Source organism: Meriones unguiculatus, chromosome 5, assembly GCF_030254825.1.
Source record: "Meriones unguiculatus strain TT.TT164.6M chromosome 5, Bangor_MerUng_6.1, whole genome shotgun sequence".
Lineage (NCBI taxonomy): Eukaryota > Metazoa > Chordata > Mammalia > Rodentia > Muridae > Meriones > Meriones unguiculatus.
This window is the reverse complement of record NC_083353.1, coordinates 14774667-14794100: the sequence shown is the minus strand read 5'-3', so window position 1 is coordinate 14794100 and position 19434 is coordinate 14774667. Positions and strand designations below refer to the sequence as shown.

The 19434-nt window shown below is 42.9% G+C and overlaps 1 protein-coding gene across 1 annotated transcript in view; it reads left to right on the top strand.

The window, feature by feature from the left end:
- The window catches only part of Eif2ak3 (eukaryotic translation initiation factor 2 alpha kinase 3), a 57373-nt gene that overhangs the window by 25415 nt on the left and 12524 nt on the right, over positions 1–19434 (top strand). Inside the window, exons 3-13 of the mRNA XM_021657524.2 lie at positions 109–303; positions 2605–2738; positions 4968–5202; positions 5929–6091; positions 7410–7550; positions 8535–8657; positions 8959–9179; positions 12702–12814; positions 14533–14655; positions 16972–17121; positions 18364–19144. Coding sequence (XP_021513199.1) covers positions 109–303; positions 2605–2738; positions 4968–5202; positions 5929–6091; positions 7410–7550; positions 8535–8657; positions 8959–9179; positions 12702–12814; positions 14533–14655; positions 16972–17121; positions 18364–19144 — 2379 coding nt within the window. The remainder of the gene's footprint in view (positions 1–108; positions 304–2604; positions 2739–4967; positions 5203–5928; positions 6092–7409; positions 7551–8534; positions 8658–8958; positions 9180–12701; positions 12815–14532; positions 14656–16971; positions 17122–18363; positions 19145–19434) is intronic.

The window sequence follows — 19434 nt, the reverse complement described above, 5'->3', positions numbered from 1 at the left end:
TTCAGTAACTTATGGTTGATAGACTGTTGTTGTATGTTGCTCAAAACCCTAGATCTTAGTTACTAGTCTTCAAGGTGCAAGGCTTTTAAAAGCCCGCTTTTGTTTCAGGTGTTTGGGAATAAGATGATAATTCCTTCTCTGGATGGAGACCTCTTCCAGTGGGACAGAGACCGAGAGAGCATGGAGGCCGTTCCTTTCACTGTGGAATCCCTTCTCGAATCTTCATACAAATTTGGAGATGATGTTGTTTTGGTTGGAGGAAAATCTCTTACCACATACGGACTCAGTGCGTATAGTGGAAAGGTGAGTTACAGTGTTTCTATGGGGTGAGTTGGAAAACATTAGGAAAGAAGAAATAGCGCTTTTAGTCAGGGTCTCACTCTGTAGCTGGCTAGCCTGGAGCTTGCTGTGTAGACCAGGCTGGCCTCAAATCCACTGAGTTCTACCTGCCTATATGCTGTTGGAGGTTGAGCTTTATTGTACTTTCCCCCTGGAGATAGAATTTGTTTTAATAAGACAATTGTGGGGTTGTAATGGGAAAGTAAGTTTATCTAAGGTAAGAGTAAACATCAGAGGACTGGAGAGATGGCCCAGCTGTCAAAGGCTCACAACCAAAAATACAGGAGTAAACATCAGAGCCAGGATGACAGGAGGAGAGTTAATAATGTGCTCTACTGTGCCAGGTGCTTTTATGGTGTGTTATTTTTGAAATCTTCATAATATTCTTTTTTTTAATTTATTTTATTTTTTAAATTGATTACACTTTATTCGCTTTGTGTCCCCCCCGTAAGCCCCTCCCTCCTCCCCTCTCAATCCCACCCTCTCACCCCCTTCTTCACGCATGCCCCTCCCCAAGTCCACTGATAGGGGAGGTCCTCCTCTCCTTCCTTCTGATCTTAGTCTATCAGATCTCATCAGGAGTGGCTGATTGTCATCTTCTGTGGCCTGGTAAGGCTTCATCATATTCTTAAGGATTATGTATTTTATATCACATTTTTATAGGTGAAAAAAAACCCTTCAAAGACTAATAATAATCCTGATAAGAATAATTACTCCTTATTTATCTGGTTTGGTCCCATGAAATTGCCCAAGGAAAAGATCTGCTGCTCACTAAAAAAGATAGGGAAATTGAGAATTTAACAGATTCAGAAACTTGAAGATCAAATTTGCCTCAGACCAGGCTGATGGCAAAGTCATTAATGACTTAGATTCTTTCTAGCAAGACTACTGGGATACAGTCCAGAATCAGCCTGCCTCTTAGCCCCTGGACAGATAGACATTTTCTGTATAGATTAATACTATGAAAACGAAGGATGGGTATATGAGTTCCTAACCTGTAGGTTCCCAGAGCTCAGCAGTTCCTCATCCAGGTGCTGTGCCTTGTACACACCTCTTCTGGATGCTTTTGTCTTCCCCACTCACCTGCATCTGAGGAGACTGAGGATTTTATGCTATCTAGGCTGGCCATTGTTGTTTTGTTTTTGTTTTAGGGGGTTTTGTTTTGTTTTTAATTAAAAAGCAAGTCTTGAGTCTCCCTTTATGTTTGTATCCTCCTGTAAACTGTGGGGTTGATCTGGTTCTCTGGCTCGGTGTACTGCTGCAAAAAGTCTAGGGTTCCAGCGTGTTTCTGCCATTTGTGATTTTAGTTTGGATCAGACTGAGGATCCTCCTTTTCTTAAGTAAAGGGTATTAGGAAAGGTTCAAGTGTTCCAAAACCATGCATAATACGAGGTGGAAATTGTCGACGCATCTGGAATGTTAGTAATGACATCTCTGCAACCCTTGATTATTCATTTCTCCCCATAAATTCTGTGGAATGCCCAAAACAGGGCTCAAATTATTTCAGTCCTTAAAAATCACTTATTCCCTAAAACAAATTTTGTTGGAACTTTCATGGTTCTAAATAGCTTACTTTAGGATTTCATAATCTAACTGATGCTCATAACTTAGGTACTTCTTCTGGATTTCTTTAATTTCATTTTACTTTTTAAAAATTATAAGCCAGGCATGGTGGCATATGCCTTTAATCCCAATACTAGGGAAGCAGAGTCAGGCAAATATCTGAATCTGAGGCCAGCCTGATGGACAAAGGGAGTTCCAGAACAGCCAGGGCTGTTACACAGAGAAACCTGTCTCAAAAAAGAAAGAAAGAGAGGCTGGAGAGATGGCTCAGAGGTTAAGAGCACTGGCTGCTCTTCCAGAGGTCCTGAGTTCAATCCCCAGCAACCACATGGTGGCTCACAACCATCTATGATGAAATCTGATGCCCTCTTCTGGCATGCATGTGTACATGCAGACAGAACACTGTATACATAATAAATAAATAAATATTTAAAAAGAGAGAAAGAAAGAAAGAAAGAAAGAAAGAAAGAAAGAAAGAAAGAAAGAAAGAAAGAAATTATAAAGGTCTTGTGTTGGACATGGTGATCTACACTTTAATCCCAACACTTGGGAGGCAGAGACAGGTGGATCTCTGTGAGTTCAAGACCAACTCTGTCAACATGTTCCAAGTTCTAAGCCAGCCAGGGCTATATAGAGGTGGTGGTGGTGGTGGTGTGTGTGGGTGTCTTGCTTCCTTGATTCATTTTATATCTGTCTTTTCAGCTGAGGTATATCTGTTCTGCTTTGGGATGTCGCCGATGGGATAGTGATGAAATGGAAGAAGAGGAAGACATCTTGCTTCTGCAGCGCACACAGAAGACTGTGCGAGCTGTTGGGCCTCGGAGCGGCAGTGAGAAGTGGGTATCAGACTAGCAGTAATGGCATAATTTAGAAGTTTGAAACGCTGGGTGTAGGGTGCATACCCTTAATCCCAGCAAAGGCCAGGAGGGGGGAGAAGAGCTCAACTTCTTTAAACCCAAGATTTCTTGCAGGCTTTCCTTTGTAGAGATTCTGTGGAATATTTGTTAACCTAAAAGCACAAAGTACTTTGAAGAGGAATGAATGCCTTATTGTGTTAATCCCAGACATCTGAAAAGAAAGACCACAGACCCAAATCATCATGACAAAATTAATTAAAGCAAACTTTTTTATTCATATACCCAGGCTCTCTCCCCCTAAAGGCAGGGAGAGACATGACAGAGACAAGGTTTTTATAGCTCAAGGGTAGGAGGTTCCCAAATGGGGGATTTGGTGGGCAAACTAGGCAGGATTCTGGGAGCAGAATTCAAGCCTGAAACAAAGGCATGATTGTAAGATGGTGGTAACTACAAGTGGTCATAACAAGGTGGCCATAACAACCCTTTGAAATGTTGTTATAACAACTTTTGAAACAAAGACATGATTGCCATTTCCAGAACAGGCAGAACAGAACCATTTACAGTTAAAGTTGCAGGTGGGGCATAGCCCAATTCTTGAGAAACAGAGATTTAATCATAAACAGGAATGAACCTAGTTTGTCTTGACTATAAGATGGCAAGCCTAAGATGCAGGCAGGCCAAACAGCATCACATCGAGTGCTTCAAGGTATGGTAGCCAGGAGTCCCGTGAGTGAATGTATTTTATCGTAGTCGTAGGTCGGTGACACTTGGCATAGCAACATGACTGATGGAAGTTATTTAATGGCAGGAAACCCTTAAGACAGAGTTAGCTGGCACTCTGAGTGTCTGTGAGTAGTTTCATAGTTGGTCTCATTAACCCATTGTATTTTATTTACCTTTTATTTATGTTTGTAGTGCTGAGAAGCAAGCCAGGCTCTTTGCACATTCTAGGCAGTATTCCACCACTGAGCTGAAGTCCCAGCTCCCAGCTTTAGAGCAATCATTTACTCTGCTTTCAAAGTACTGGCCGTTCATTTGACCTAATACTTTCTGTTTTTGTTTTTTTCAAATAATGAGCCTTTATATAATTTATCTCTTAAATTCAGCCATTAGATGTGCTGATCCTGTCATCTCCAGACTTTTTCCAGCTTGATATACTAAGCTCTGAGTTTCCTGTATAGTTAAAAAAAAAAATCACTTTAGATCCCATCTTGATCTTTTGAAACTGAACCAGACTTACAGATTTTGTCACCTGATGAAATAGAATTCAGGTGTCTCTTCTGAAGTTTGTTTTTTCAAACCCTTTTTGTTTTTGCTGGCCTATGAATAGAGCTTTGCCTTTGTCTGCCTACTTATTCTGCTGAGACTGTTAAGTCTTGAGAGCTCTGTGGGAGCTTGGCCACCTGGAGGCAGAAATGCAGCTTAGCACATTTGTGAGTTACCAGAACTGAAGAGGCAGTGTGGGGTTCTTAAGAGAGAGAAAGAGAGACCTAAGCTCCATGTTCCTAAACATGAATATATATATGTATATATACATACATATATCACTGGATTTCAGAATTCTTAACTAGAGGGTTTTATATCTAAGTGATATGACATTCTAGTAAAATCAATAGCTAGACCATTTTATATCTAAGTGACATGACACTGTAGTTAAATCAATAGTTACATGGATTTTCTGTTTGCTAACTATGGATGAAACATTGCTGCTTTATGGATAAGAACACAGACACCTAGGACAGAGTGACCCACCATATTTTGGTCAGTAGAGAGCTGACAGTAGGCTTTCGATGTTTGAAAAAAGTTTAAGTTCCTTCTGTAGTCATCTTTTCATTAGAATCTAAAATTGATGCATTTTACATTGATTTGTTGAGCTATAGTTTACTGTGCTCAGGTAGTTAAGAAATTGAGGCAGGCTGCGTGCCACCTTATTTTAATGTGATTTTGTTGTGCTTTGTGAAAAATACGTGTTAGTTTTTGAGAAAACATCCGGCCATAAGTGTTTCCAGTCTATAACCTCAGAATGACTGTTTGCATGGTTCTCTCAGGCCCTCTTGTGGCAAAAATCAGCATTGTGTTCCTTTCCAGAAAGTTACGATGAGGTCTTCCCATCACAAAATTATTCTGTCTTCTTCAAAAAACAGTGCTGTGTTATTTGGTCCCTTCATTTAAATACAGGATTCTAAAACACACCTTTGTAAATTTAAGGTGGAATTTCAGTGTTGGCCACTTTGAACTTCGGTATATTCCAGACATGGAAACTAGAGCCGGGTTCATTGAGAGCACCTTAAAACCGGGCGGAAACAAAGAAGACTCTAAGATCATTTCAGATGTGGAAGAACAAGAAGCTACGATGCTGGACACGGTGATAAAAGTTTCTGTTGCTGACTGGAAGGTCATGGCGTTTAGTAAGAAGGGAGGCCGCCTAGAATGGGAGTACCAGGTATGAGACCACTGATTCAGGAGCTCTGTCCCCCAGCCCTTGTCTGACTTGTCTAACACATTTTTTTTCTGCTTTAAAATTGTGACTTTAAGAGACATTTTGTGGTGTAGCATGGTGGTTGAGTCAGTAAGTACTTGCTGTGTAAGCATGAGGACCTGAGTTCAGATCCTAGCACCCACACAAAAAGCCAGTCCTGGGGATTCAGGTCTGTACCAGCCATGGGAAGGTGAAGGAATGTGGGTCCATGGTACTCGTTGGCTGGTCAGCCTGGCCTGATCAGTGAGTTCCTGTAATTGGGGAGAGACCCTGTATCAAAAAATAAGTTGGAGGAGCTGAAGAGATAGATGGCACTGTGGTGAAGAGCAGCTGCTGTCCTCGTAGAGGACACAGGTTGGGCCTCTAGCACCCCCATGGCTATTCACAATGGCCTGTAACTCCATTTGTAGTAGAGCTCCTGACCTCTGCAGGTACCAGGAGTACAAGTGGCGCACAAACATACATGTAAGTGAAACACCCATCTACTTAAAATAAAATAAATAAAATAGTGTGCAAAGCAACTCAAGAAGATAGCATCAACATCCAACTTTCATATGCACACCACACAGGTACACACAGAAAGGAAGGGATAATTAAGAACAAATAAAGTAAAAGACATTTACAAGTTGAACCCACTTAAATATTGCTTAAGTTGCTAAATGTTGTTTTTTTTTTTTCCTTTTTGTCTAGTTTTGTACTCCAATTGCATCTGCCTGGTTGGTGAGGGACGGCAAAGTCATCCCCATCAGTCTGTTTGATGATACAAGTTACACGGCTAATGAAGAAGTTTTGGAAGATGAGGAAGACATTGTAGAGGCTGCCCGGGGAGCCACAGAGAACAGTGTGTACTTAGGTGGGTAGATTTAGCTAGTGAGAGGTCCACTGAAGTACTAAGTACATTCTTTTGATCTAGTTAACACTGACATCTGTGCCTTGATTTGCATTCTTGCAGTTTTTCCACTCGTCCAGTTCTGCAACCTAATTAGTATAGTATATTCTTTTCATCACCTACATTAGGAAGGCTTAGAAATACTCTCACTGGGTAGAGCAGTGGTTCCCGATCTTCCTAATGCTGTGACCCTTATGTGCCTCAAGGTATGGTGGCATGCAACCATAAAATTATTTTGTTGCTACTTCATAAATGTAATTTTGCTATTATGAATCATAGTATAAATATCTGTTTTCTGATGATCTTGGGTAGCCCCTGTGAAAGGGTTGTTTGCTCCCCAAAGGTTACCACCCACAGGTTGAGAATCACTGATGTAGAGACAAAAACCCTTTATCACATCTGTATTGGTTTGCTATCCTATAATTTGTTTATTTCATATCATCACAGGTTTTCTGAAAAATAAATTTTTTCTGTGGTTCTGGACTACTGAGCATATCATATAAATATATTTTGAAAATTTTGGTATCTATTTGGGTTAGTTTAGGTTATTAAATTGTCACAAAGTTATATCAGTGATATGCCACCCATACATCAACCCAGTGTCCATGAAAAGCTGTCATCTGAAGGAATATATATCTTTGGCAACATGCACAAGTCAAATATATCTTTAAATAATATATTTATGGACTTAAAGAGGTCTCTCCTTTTGGTTAAATAAAATAAAATATCATTCATATGTTGCAGCAGTGTATGGCCAAACTGTTAGTCATGGGCCTGGAATTATAGTTATTTAGATAAACTCTTACGGAGACAGTCATTTCATCTCTTGAAGCACCCAGAATCTTATTTTTTAATGTTTCAGTTGGAATGGTTTTCTGTTACTGAAAATGTGCCATTTATTCACTGAGGAACATTGTACAGGCCTTATATATGCTCTTGGGTTTTGTTGAGTCAAATGGAAATGCTTTAAGCATTTTTTCTACAAAAAGCTGTGTAGCAGACAAAGAAGTAAGTGAAGTTCATCTAAGTGCATTAAATCAAAGTGAACTTTTAAGAACTCCATCACAGAGGCAGAGCTCTTCCAGAGGTCCTTTTCAATTCCCAGCAACTATGTGGTGACTCCCAATCATCTTTAATGGGATCTGGTGCCCTCTTCTGGCATGCAGGCAGATCATTGTATACAGAATAAATACATCTTTAAAAAATACAAAAAAAAAAACCAAAAAAAAAAAACAAAACAGAACCCTCTATCACGTGGCTGACATATTTTTGGTTGACCCAGGGATGTACAGAGGCCAGCTGTACCTGCAGTCATCCGTCAGGGTCTCAGAAAAGTTCCCTACAAGCCCGAAGGCCTTGGAATCTGTCAATAGCGAAAATGCAATTATTCCTCTGCCGACGATCAAATGGAAGCCCTTAATCCGTAAGTCACTTGGAAAGTTTACAAATACTCCTGAAGTCTCTAGGTAAGCCAGGTGTGATAGCATGGGCCTGCAGCTTCCTAGCACTTGAAGTGTGGGAGCAGGAGGCTCGGAGGGGCTGAAGGTCCTATTCAACCTGAGTGTGAGGTCAGGTTGCGGTCCTATCTCAAAGAAAAGAAAAACAAGCACATGTTTATCCAGGTACTTGAGAGGCAGAAGCAGTCAGAGCTCTGTTAGTTTGAGGTCACCCTCGAACTAACTGGAGTTCCAGCCAACCAGAGCTACAAAGAAAGACCCTGTCTCCCAAACCAACTAACAAAAATACTGTTAGAAAAAGAAGAATATGGCGGGTTGTGGTGGTACAGAGGCAGGCAGGCTGATTCTGAGTTGGAGGCCAACCTGATCCACAGAGTGAGTTCCAGGACAGCTAGGGCTACACAGAGAAACCCTGTCGCAGAGTGAGCAGGCGAGAGAGAGAGAGAGAGAGAGAGAGAGAGAGAGAGGCGACAAATAAATGAATTGAAGTACTGGGCCAAATTCTTTAGTTATCTTCCCACACCTTTGGGATTTTTATTGGAAATGTTATACTTGAATTGCTTCTTTAAAAATTGTTTAATTTTATTATGGGAATGCAAGCCCTTGCACATCTGTCAGTCTGAGGACAGCTGTGGAGCAGTTCTGTCCTTCTACCTTTATGTGGTTGCAGAGCTCAAACTCAAGTTTGAGGCTTCTGTGGCAGATGCCTTTACCCAGTGACCCACTTTACTGACCCTTTAGTGGCTCCTTGAATGGCACTTTCTGCATCTGTTGTTTTGGGATCACATTGCTCCTGAGCTCAGATTATCTCCTTCCCTGCCGGAGCTAGGACTGCAAGTGTAAGTCATCTTCCTAGTGCAGGCTTGATTTGGGTAACTGTCAGCTTCGTGAATGAATGAGCCAGGGCCTTTTATTAAAGTCACATGGTTAATAGTTCACATTGTCTTTAGATTCTCCTTCTAGGACTCCTGTCTTGGTTGGGTCTGATGAATTTGACAAGTGTCTAAGTAATGATAAGTTTTCCCATGAAGAATACAGTAATGGTGCACTTTCAATCCTACAGTATCCGTATGGTAAGTATCATTCCCATAAATGGAAAATATTCCATTTCATTTGTTTCATTCAGTTCTTTGAAATTAATTACTAGAATTAAGATGAAGGTAAATTGGCCGGGTGGTGGTGGCGCACCCTATAATCCCAGCACTTGAGATGCAAAGGCAGGCGCAGAGGCAGGCAGATCTCTGAATTCAAGGCCAGCCTTGTCTGCAGAGTAAGTTCGAGGACAGAGAAAGGCTGTTTTGGGGGGAAGAGGGAGAGAAAAAGAACCATTATTGTTGCCTTAACACAAAACACTCTTGATGTTTGTTTGCTCAGATAACGGTTACTATCTTCCATATTACAAGAGAGAAAGGAGTAAGCGGAGCACACAGATCACAGTCAGATTTCTGGACAGCCCACACTACAGCAAGAACATCCGCAAGAAGGACCCTGTCCTTCTCCTGCACTGGTGGAAGGAAATATTTGGAACAATCTTGCTTTGCATCGCAGCCACGACCTTTATCGTGCGCAGGCTTTTCCATCCTCAGCCCCACAGGGTAAGGTGCTCTTTCAGCCTAATGAGCTTCAAAGTGTTCGTGGAATAGAAAACTTAGACAAAGGACCCTGGAAAGGTGGCTCAGCACGTAAGAGCACTGGCTGTTATTCCAGAGGACCCTGGCTCAATTCCCAGCCTCCATGTGGCTATGCTGAATCTACTTCCAAGGGACATGAGGCCCTCTTCTGCCCTCTGTGGGCACTACAGATATGGCACAGCAAGACACATGCAGACAAAACACTCAGGCAAATAAAATAAATATAAATAAATATTTGAGCCAGGTGCGGTGGCGCATGCCTGTAATCCCAGCACTCAAGGAGGCAGAGGGAAGGATCTCTGTGAGTTCAAGGCCAGCCTGGTCTACAAAGTGAGTCTAGGACAGTCAACACTACACAGAAAAATCCTATCTCTAACTCCCACTGCCTCCCCCCCCCAAAAAAACCACAAAAACAACAACAAAAAGAAAGAAAACTTAGAGGAGGGGAGGTTAATGTACTTTACCATAGAATCACCCTATACCATCTCCATGCCTTAGCCAGGAAGGCACAGTCCAGGAACTGTGCTGCTAGGCAGTTTATCACTGTGCAAAGGTCCTAGAGTGTACTTCCACAAATCTACACAGTCAAAACTATGACACAGCCTGCTGCTGCTAGGCTGCAGTCTCATAGTCTGTGACTGTGACACAGTGTTATCTGAAATAGGTAAGACATAGCAAAAGAAAATCCTAGCCAGTTGTTTTCAACTCTATTATGATGTTGTGGGGAAGGCTGGAGAGATGGTTCAGGGGTTAAGAGCACTTGCTCTCTTGTAGAGGATCTGAGTTCATTTTGCAGCACCCACATTAGACAGCTCTTTTTTTTTCTAAGGTTTTTTTTTAAGATTTATTTGTTTGTTTGTTTGTTTATTATGTATACAATGTTCTGTCTGCCTGTACACCTGCAGGCCAGCAGAGGGCACCAGGTCTCATTATAGATGGTTGTGAGCCACCATGTGGTTGCTGGGAATTGAACTCAGGACCTTTGGAAGAGCAGCCAGTGCTCTTAACCTCTGAGCCATCTCTCCAGCCCCCTATAACTCCAGCTAGAGGGGATCTGACACCCTCTTCTGGCCTCCACAGGTGTCCTCATATCCTTGGCATAGAGTTATACACACATATATACATAAATAAAAATAAAACATCTATTTAGGGGCCTGGAGAGATGGCCCAGAGGTTAGGAGCACTGACTGCTCTTCCAAAGGTCCTGAGTTCAATTCCCAGCAACCACATGGTGGCTCACAACCATCTAGAATGAGATCTGCTGCCCTCTTTTGGCCTGCAGGCAGAATACTGTATAAATAATAAATAAATAAATCCTAAAAAAAAAAGAAATATTATAAAAAATTCTTTTTACATAATGACACATTTCTGGGGGCACTGTTGTGTGCTACGTGTACTGTCCACGCATGAGTGGCCATGATGCAGGGCATGGCTGTACCCCACTTCTGCTGCGTCATCTTCACTCAGCCCTCTCGCCGTTGTATTCCGGCTTTCACTCCTTACAGCTCACAAGCCTCACCTTGACTAGAGCTTTAGATGATCTTTGTTAAGCATAGTGGACATTTTCCTGGCCCCTGAGCAAGCCCCTGTGATGCCACTGTTGCATGCTTCTCTCTGACTTGTCCTGCCTGCCTTCCTTGACCCAGACCCTCCTACTCTCCTTGAAAGTTGAGCGGATCCTCCAGGGCTTCACTTTCCTCAGCCCTTCTTGGGCACCTCAGGTGCACAGAGTCCCCTCACATGTTCTGGTCTTTAAGACCGAGTCTCAGCCTGTAACCCAGGTTGGCTGGGACTGACAGCAGTCTACCTGCCTCAGCTTCCTGGGTACTGGGATTCGATGTTTGATCCCATATCCAGATCCTTTCTCTGGAATGACTCTCTAGTGAGACCTATCCAACTACCTCAGATGAGCCATATCTCAGACTGTTCTCATTCACCCCATACCAGCCGCAGCCTGTCCCGCTGGCATTTTCCGTCTCAGACTGCAGTGCTCCGCTCTCTCCACCAAACTGTTCTCTTCCTCACTGGTCAGCAGATCTGCCACGGTCTTCTTTCTATGGATCTTCAGTTTTCTTTTCACGTCCTTATCTCTGCTTTCATTTCCTAGATACCAGTCAACTGATTGCTGAAATATCTTCTACCTGGGTTCATGACTCTTGTCTACTCCTGTCTGCAAGCCATTCTCCATCTCCCACTCTACGTGCATTTCCTGGCTTTAAACCTCTAATAACTGCCTTCACATCCTTGTTAGAACAAAGTTCACCCTTCTTCAGATATGCAAGGGTGATTTATGCCCTTCCTGTTCTGCATTCATCTTTGCCCACACCTGGATCCTTAGATTCCTGAATTGGGCTCCCTGCTTATGTCAGAAACACCCCCTTTCCTTGTTAATGCATTCAGTACGGACTATCTCATTTCTTTTTGCCTGGAGATGACATTCTGGAACCAGTTAGTTACTCGTCCTGCTCTCCAGCCCTTTACATAGCACCTGGCAGGACAGAAATCAGTTACTGAATAGATGAGCCATGATTACCCCTGCTCTTTACCATGCTAATTTTTAAAAAATATTTTTATTTTATGTTCATTGGTGTTTTGCCTGCATATATGTCTGTATGAGATTCCCTGGATCTGGCTTTCCAGACAATTGTGAGCTGCCATGTGGTTGTTGGGAATCGAACTTAGGTCCTCTGGAAGAGCAGCTAGTGTGTTAGCCCCTGAGCCATCTCTCTAGCCACTACCATGCTAACTTTTAATATCCCCTAGAGCAGTGGTTCTCAACCTTCCTAATGCTGTGACCTTTTAATACAGTTCCTCATGTTCTGGTGACCCCCAACTATAAGATTATTTTCATTACTACTTCATAACTGTAATTTTGCTACTGTTATGAATCATAATATAAGTATTTGTCTTTCCAGTAGTCTTAGGTAACCCCTGTGAAAGGGTCATTTGGCCCCCAAAGGGGATGAAACCCACATGTTGAGAACAGCTGCTCTAGAAAATCTTTTAGATGTTGGTAAAGAGACATTGCCAAGTTCAGTTTCCTGTTGTCAGAGCATTTTTAAAGGATCTACAAGGGCTGGAGAGATGACTCTGGGATTAAGACCCTTGTCTTCAGAGGATCCAGGTTCAGGTCCCAGCACCCACAGTGCATCTCACAACCACATGTTAATTGTATTTCTAAGGAATCTGACATGCTTTTCTGGTCAGGGTGGGCACCTGAACACACATACATATGGTACATGCACATAAATGAAAGCAAACATGCATACACACTAATTTTTTAAAAAAATTAAAGAGAAACAAAAATCCATTTATTGACAGGAGGTGTGGCAATGGGAACATAAACCTATTGAAATATAGTAAAAAGATTTGCTGTTCTTGTGTTTGTGCTTTTGTCTCAGTGTCCTTTGTCTTTCGACGTTAGGCTAAGATGATAGGTGACTTCTGTTCAGCTGTGCTAATAGTAACTGCTTTCTGCCCTCTCAGCAAAGGAAGGAGTCTGAAACTCAGTGCCAAACTGAAAACAAATACGATCCCGTGAGTGCTGATGCCAGTGAGACTAGTTGGACGGACATTAAAAGCTCAGGATATGTGTCCCGGTAAGAGTCCTAGGAAGTGTTGATGCATACAGACAGCTTCTGGTGGATTCAGCTGTGAAGTTGTATGAGTCTTCAGTCATGCATGAGATGTCACTCTTTTAGCGCATCAGAAGGTGGTACAGTTGGCCGCTGAACTGCTGAGGGCTTTTGCACTTAGGGAGGTGGATTTGTCCTGAGCTCCTTGACTAGCTATTTTTAAGAGCTCAGGTGATCGCTCCTCCTTCTCTGTGAGGGTAATTGGCCCAGGGAGGGTTGACATCAATTCTGTTTCCTTCTTAACTGTTCTCTGACCAGCTGAGGCAAGTACTAAATTGGCATGAGTGTACAAGTTGTAACATACTTCCTAAGAGTGACACCGTACAACGGCAGAGTCTCCACCCCGCATGGCTGCAATAGTCTCTGGCCTGCGTAGGTTAATTCTCACAGTTACTGAACACATACTTGTTAGACCTTTGCCAGGTAGTATCCAGGTTCTAGAAATGCAAAGAGAAACAGAAATATTTTGCCCATATTTATGGTCCCCATGCCGCAGTGTGCTGAGATAAATCAACTTTGTTGTAACTGCGAAAGTTAGTGCATTCCGTAAGTTCTGTGGACAGTGCTGTGGGGACACTAAGATGGGTAAGATCAGCAGAATGAAGGAGTACAAAGAAGGAGCTATCCCAGGCGAGCACAGGGCGGGAACAAGAACCCTGAACCAGAGAGAAAGAGTGATGCACAGGGTAGGTCAGACCCCTGTCTTCTCTCATCTTCTCATTACGGTACCCGGAATGCATAGCCTAAAAATTATGAAATCGGGTTCCACCATGAGGAACACAACTTCAACCTGACCTTGGATTGAAGTGAGAAAATATAATCATGACTTTCCCCTTTGACCCTGACAAGAAACTTAGAGAAGGGGGCGTGGTGGCTCATGGCAATAATGCAAGCTGTTGGGAGGCTGGAGAGGACTGCCCTGAGGCACCAGAGGGAGACAGCTTGCAGGTAGCAGTGCTGATCTAAGCTTAGCTGAACACCTTCCATGGTGGGCCTTCTGACCCATGAGGCAACCCTGCCCGCATCAGCTTTGGTTCCTACTGAGAGTTCCAGCCGTCGAGTATTTAAATATAATTAAGATAGAAACTTTCTTTAGAGGAAATGTATAAGCAATGAAATACAGTTAAAGAAAAAGAATTCTTTTGAGACAGGGTTTCTCAGTGTAACCTTAGCTATCCTGACCCAGTTTGTAGACCAGACTGGCCTCAAATTCACAGGGATCCACCTGCCTCTGCCTTCCAAGCGCTGGGATTATAGGCATGAGCCACTGTGCCCAGCTGCTAAAGAACATTTTTAACAGTCAGAAATGCCAAAGAAAGCAAAAGCTTAGAGATGAAGATGGTATTTTGGTAGCTGACAGGAAGTTTGGGGCAGAACAGATCATTAGTAAACTACTGTAAGAACAAGTAATTACTAAGTAAGGCCATTTATCTATCTGTCTGTCTATTTGAGTGAAATATATAAGCATGTGTGTTTGCTTTTTATGCACACAGGTGAACTTTGAATACTACTAATAAAAATTAGGCTATGTTTTTTATGAAGTTTATTCTGACAGTTTACAGAGTTTATGCTTTTGTGTTTGATGACGTAATATTGAGCTGCCTTTGTTCATTATTTAAATGTTATTGTAACATTTGAAGCTATTTCAAACTTTAAAAATGTATGTTTTTTTTTTTTTTAAGATATCTAACAGATTTTGAGCCAATTCAGTGCATGGGTCGTGGTGGCTTTGGAGTTGTCTTTGAAGCTAAAAACAAAGTGGATGACTGCAATTATGCTATCAAGAGGATCCGTCTCCCCAACAGGTAACGGATACCTTTTAATAAACTTGGATGTCATCTCATAAGTAAAATGTCCTCCTTGTGCTCCAGGGTCACAGTGTAGATTCTCCTTTTAACTCTTTAGTTCTGAGTGCTGCCGGGTAACAAGTATCTTAAAGTTGTAAGCTGCAGATTACTTTTTTATTTCTTTTAGAATATATTCTGTTTATTGTTAAATTAATAAGGTTTTGTATTAGTTTTATCATTACATTTTTGTTTGTTTTTTTAATATAATTTTTTATTTATTACAATTTAGTCACTTTGTAGCCCCACCCTCATCCCCTCCCAATCCCGTCCTCCCTAGCTCCCTCATCTCTTCCCAGGCCCCTCCCCTAGTCTATTGATAGTGGAGGACATCCTCCCCTTCCATCTGACCCTAGCCTATCAGGTCTCATCAGGACTGTCTTTTATAGTCTTCCTCTGTGGCCTGGTCAGGCTGCTCCCCCTCAGGAGGTAATCAAAGAGCCAGCTACTGCTCCCCTTACTAGGGAGCCCATTTGGGGACTGAGCTGTCTCAGGCTACCTCAGTGCAGGGGATCTAGGTTATCTCCATCAATGGTCATTGGTTGGGGTGTCAGTCTCAGAAAAGACCCTTAGGCCCAGATTTATTGGTTCTGTTTTCCTCCTTGTGGAGCTCCTGTCCCCTCCAGGTCTTTCTATCTCCCCCTTCTTTCATAAGATTCCCTGCACTCTGCCCAAAGTTTGGCTATGAGTCTCAGCATCCACTTTAATACCCTACTGGGTAGGGTCTTTCAGAGGCCCTCTCTGCAGATTGCTTTAAATTGTGTCTTTCAGACTAACAATGTAGATGGCTTGGAGGTTAAATGCCTTTTTGGCACAAGCATGAAGATCAAAGTTCAGATCCCACCACCCAGATAAAAAGCTGGGCATCCTGCACACAGCTGGATCCCTAGTTCCAGATGGGACAGACATGGGGGGATGGCTGAGGCTTGCTGGTGTCTAGCCTAGGTTTAAAATAAACAAATAAAAAACAAGCTACAGGAAAAACCTGCCTTAAAAGGACTATGATAGTCCTTTTAAGAAGGGTACCCGAACCTTCCTTTGGCTTTTATATGTTCACATACACATTAACCAAAATCATACAGCCTACGTACACAGGCATCTCTGTAAATTCTTAACTCAAGATCCACCAGAGGCAAGTATAATGCTACAGTCATAGCATTCCAGAATTCTTTTGTTACACTGCATTCATTGGCTACCTTAATGCAACAAAAGACCAGACAACTCACTTTAGAGTTGTTGGTTTGGCTTAGGGTTCCCAAGGTTTCAGTTGATGGTGAGCTGGCCTTGTTGCTTTTTGGCCTGTGGCAAGGCAGAGAATGTGTGATGGAGAAAAACAGTTCACCTCGTGGTTGGGAGAAAGGCCTGGACCTCAGATCCTCTTCTAATCACATCCCCAGTGGGCCACTATGAAGTTGTCATCACTTCCCTGTAGTGCAGGGATGTTCCATATCCAAGAACTACCCTGGACCAGTGGTACGTGCCTGTAGTCTCAATACTCAGGAGGCTGGGGTGGGAGGTTCAGGAGTGCCAGGCCAGTTAAGTGTGTCTAAATCTAATATTATTATCACTTTCCTCATTGCGATAATGAGTGCCTGGCAAAAGTGGCCAACGGGAGGGTTTGTTTGGTCTGTTTGAGGACAGCCCATCATGCCAGAGAAGGCTTGGTGGCAGGAGCATGAGGCAGCTGCTCACACTGGATGCTGCTGCAGCCAGGGAGCACAGGGGAATGGATGCTGCAGCTCAGGTTCCATCCTTCCTCTTGTCTGACAGTTGACAGGTCTTCTTGCCTCAGTTTACATAATCTACACAGACTGTCCCTCACGGGTGCACCCAGAAGCTTCTATCCAGGTGACTCTTCCTCCTGGGGACCAACAGACATTTAAGAGTCAATAGTGCTTCAGTCTCCTTAAACCCGAGGCTCCCCTTCTCTGAGGAGTAGGGGAGGGAAGATGAAAACAGCAGGAGAGGAGGGAGGGCATAATTTCAGGATGTAAAGTGAATAATTTTTTTTAAAAAAGAGTCAATAGTGATTTCATTCATCAAAGAAACTTTATTTAGATGAGAAAATAAGTATATTTATAACTGTTATTTCCAGAATGGGGGAAAAAAACCTAAAATACACTTTTTAAAAGAAACTCAGTCCTACTATATGACAGGCTAACTCATATGTTCTTAATTTTGTATTCACAGATACCTCTACTGTATTCTTCTGTTTTCACCATTGGACATATTGAATATTTTAGATATGGACAAACTGTCTTGTCTTCTGTATTTCAGGGAATTGGCACGGGAGAAGGTAATGCGGGAGGTGAAAGCCTTGGCGAAGCTGGAACACCCGGGCATTGTGCGGTATTTCAATGCATGGCTGGAAACTCCACCAGAGAAGTGGCAAGAAGAGATGGACGAGATCTGGCTGAAAGATGAAAGGTACCTTGGTTGGACTTCCAAATGAGTGTCTCTTTTTGTGAACATGTGACTCCTTTGCTGTGAACATGTCATTTTCAGGGCCTGAAAAAAAAACATTGTAGCATTCTGTCCTGTATCATCATGTTTATTCTCTCACCACTCGCTAAGTGCTTGAGATTTGCTCCAGGCTTTCTCAACAGGCTGTTATAAATATGGATGATAATCAAGGGATCTACATGGCTTTTCTCAATAGGAGGTTCTTCTGTGTGTATCCATTCATCCTTTTTTCTTTTTTATGCGGTTTCTCACTTGGCAGTTAACAATTTATAACTCCTTTTTAAACAGTTTTAGACTATTTCAAGTGTGTTCACTTGTTTTGTTGTTTGTTGTTGATGAGGTTTTTCTATATAGGCCTGGCTGTCCTAGAACTCAGTCTGTAGACCAGGCTGGCCTTGAACTCAGACATCCATCTGCCTCTGCCAGGTGTGTGTGCCACCACTGCCTGACTGGCTATTTCAATTTTAAAAGGTACATATACTTAGTAGCCTGCCGATACCACCCTGTTTTATCTATAGGAAGGAATCCCCTCAAAAACCCCCATGAAGAATAATGAAGCAACATGCCTGCAGAGCGTTCAGGGCCTGGAGGTATCTTGTTAAGTAACACCTATTACAGACTCCAGGACAAAGGAAAGTGGCCTCTTGTGTCAAGGCCTCTGAGCTACTTAAATTTGCATAGGAGCTTCAGAATGTGGCCTTCAAGAAACCCTGTCATTGGTGTTGCTTTCCTGTTGTATATTTTGTACACACAGATAACTATTTCAAGTATATAATTAAGCTCTCAGGGCTAGAGAGATGGCTCAGCAGTTAAAAGCGCTTGCCGCTCTCGCAGAGGACTTGGGTTCAGTTCACATCACCCTCATCAGGAGGGTCACAGCTGCTGTAATCCAGTTCCAGGGAATCCAGTGCCCTCTTCTGGCCTCTACAGGTACTGCCTGTGTTCATTGTACACAGAGACAAGAAGGCGAACATGTATATACACAAATTTAAAACAAATAAAATGAAGCTCAAATAATATTAAATTCAAATAAAAATTGTGAAAAGGGATAAGATGAGGTATTCTTTGTCCCACACGGTGTTTTATTTAAACCCTTTGTGTTTTTAATAAGTGTACTTATAATAAATGAAACATTTTAAACCAAGGTCCAGGTCTCATGAAATTGACATATATTCTTCCAATTCTTTCTATTTCTCCCATTTTTAGCACAGACTGGCCACTCAGCTCCCCTAGCCCAATGGACGCACCATCTGTCAAGATCCGCAGGATGGATCCTTTTTCTACAAAAGAACATATTGAAGTCATAGCTCCGGCACCTCAAAGAAGCCAGTCATTCTCAGTGGGCATTTCCTGTGGCGAGACAAGCTCATCTGAGAGCCAGTTCTCTCCCCTGGAGTTCTCGGGGACAGACTGTGGAGACAACAGTGGGTCGGTAGACGCAGCCCACAAGCTCCAGGACAGTTGCCTGATGGAGTGTGATGTGGAAGACGGTACTGTGGATGGCCATGACGAGGGGCACTCTTTTGAGCTTTGTCCTTCTGAAGCGTCTCCCTACACAAGGTCCAGGGAGGGAACCTCCTCTTCCATAGTGTTTGAAGACTCTGGCTGTGGTAACGCATCCAGTAAGGAGGACCCCAGAATGAGCCGGCTGCATGCCGGCAACCACTGTGTTAATAAGCTAACTGACTTCAAGTACTCCAGCAGCAGGTCTTCCTCAGAGGCCACCTTGTCTACCTCTCCTACCAGGCCAACCACTCTAAGCTTAGACTTCACCAAAAACACTGTGGACCAGCTGCAGCCCAGTTCCCCCAAAGTGTATCTGTACATTCAGATGCAGCTGTGCAGGAAGGAGAACCTTAAAGACTGGATGAACCGCCGCTGCAGCATGGAGGAGAGGGAGCGCAGCGTGTGCCTGCACATCTTCCTGCAGATCGCAGAGGCCGTGGAGTTTCTGCACAGCAAGGGACTCATGCACAGGGACCTCAAGGTCTGTAGCCAGAGACCATCACAACAGGTTTGGCTGTGACATGTGGTGTTCGGAGCAGAGTGGAGTAATGTAAAGCCACCAGACAGCAGAGGTCCGGGAGGAAATGGGAAAGCAACAAGTCTCACCTTTGCAAGCTTCAGGCAGACCACGCGTCTTCCCCAAGAGCCTGTTCATTTTTGTTTTACTGTAAAAAGTGTTTCTAGTAGTCCGGATGGGGAAAAGACTATCTGAAGTCTACCACAAGCAGTTATACCACAAAATTCCTATACTTCAAAAATGTATTTACATTG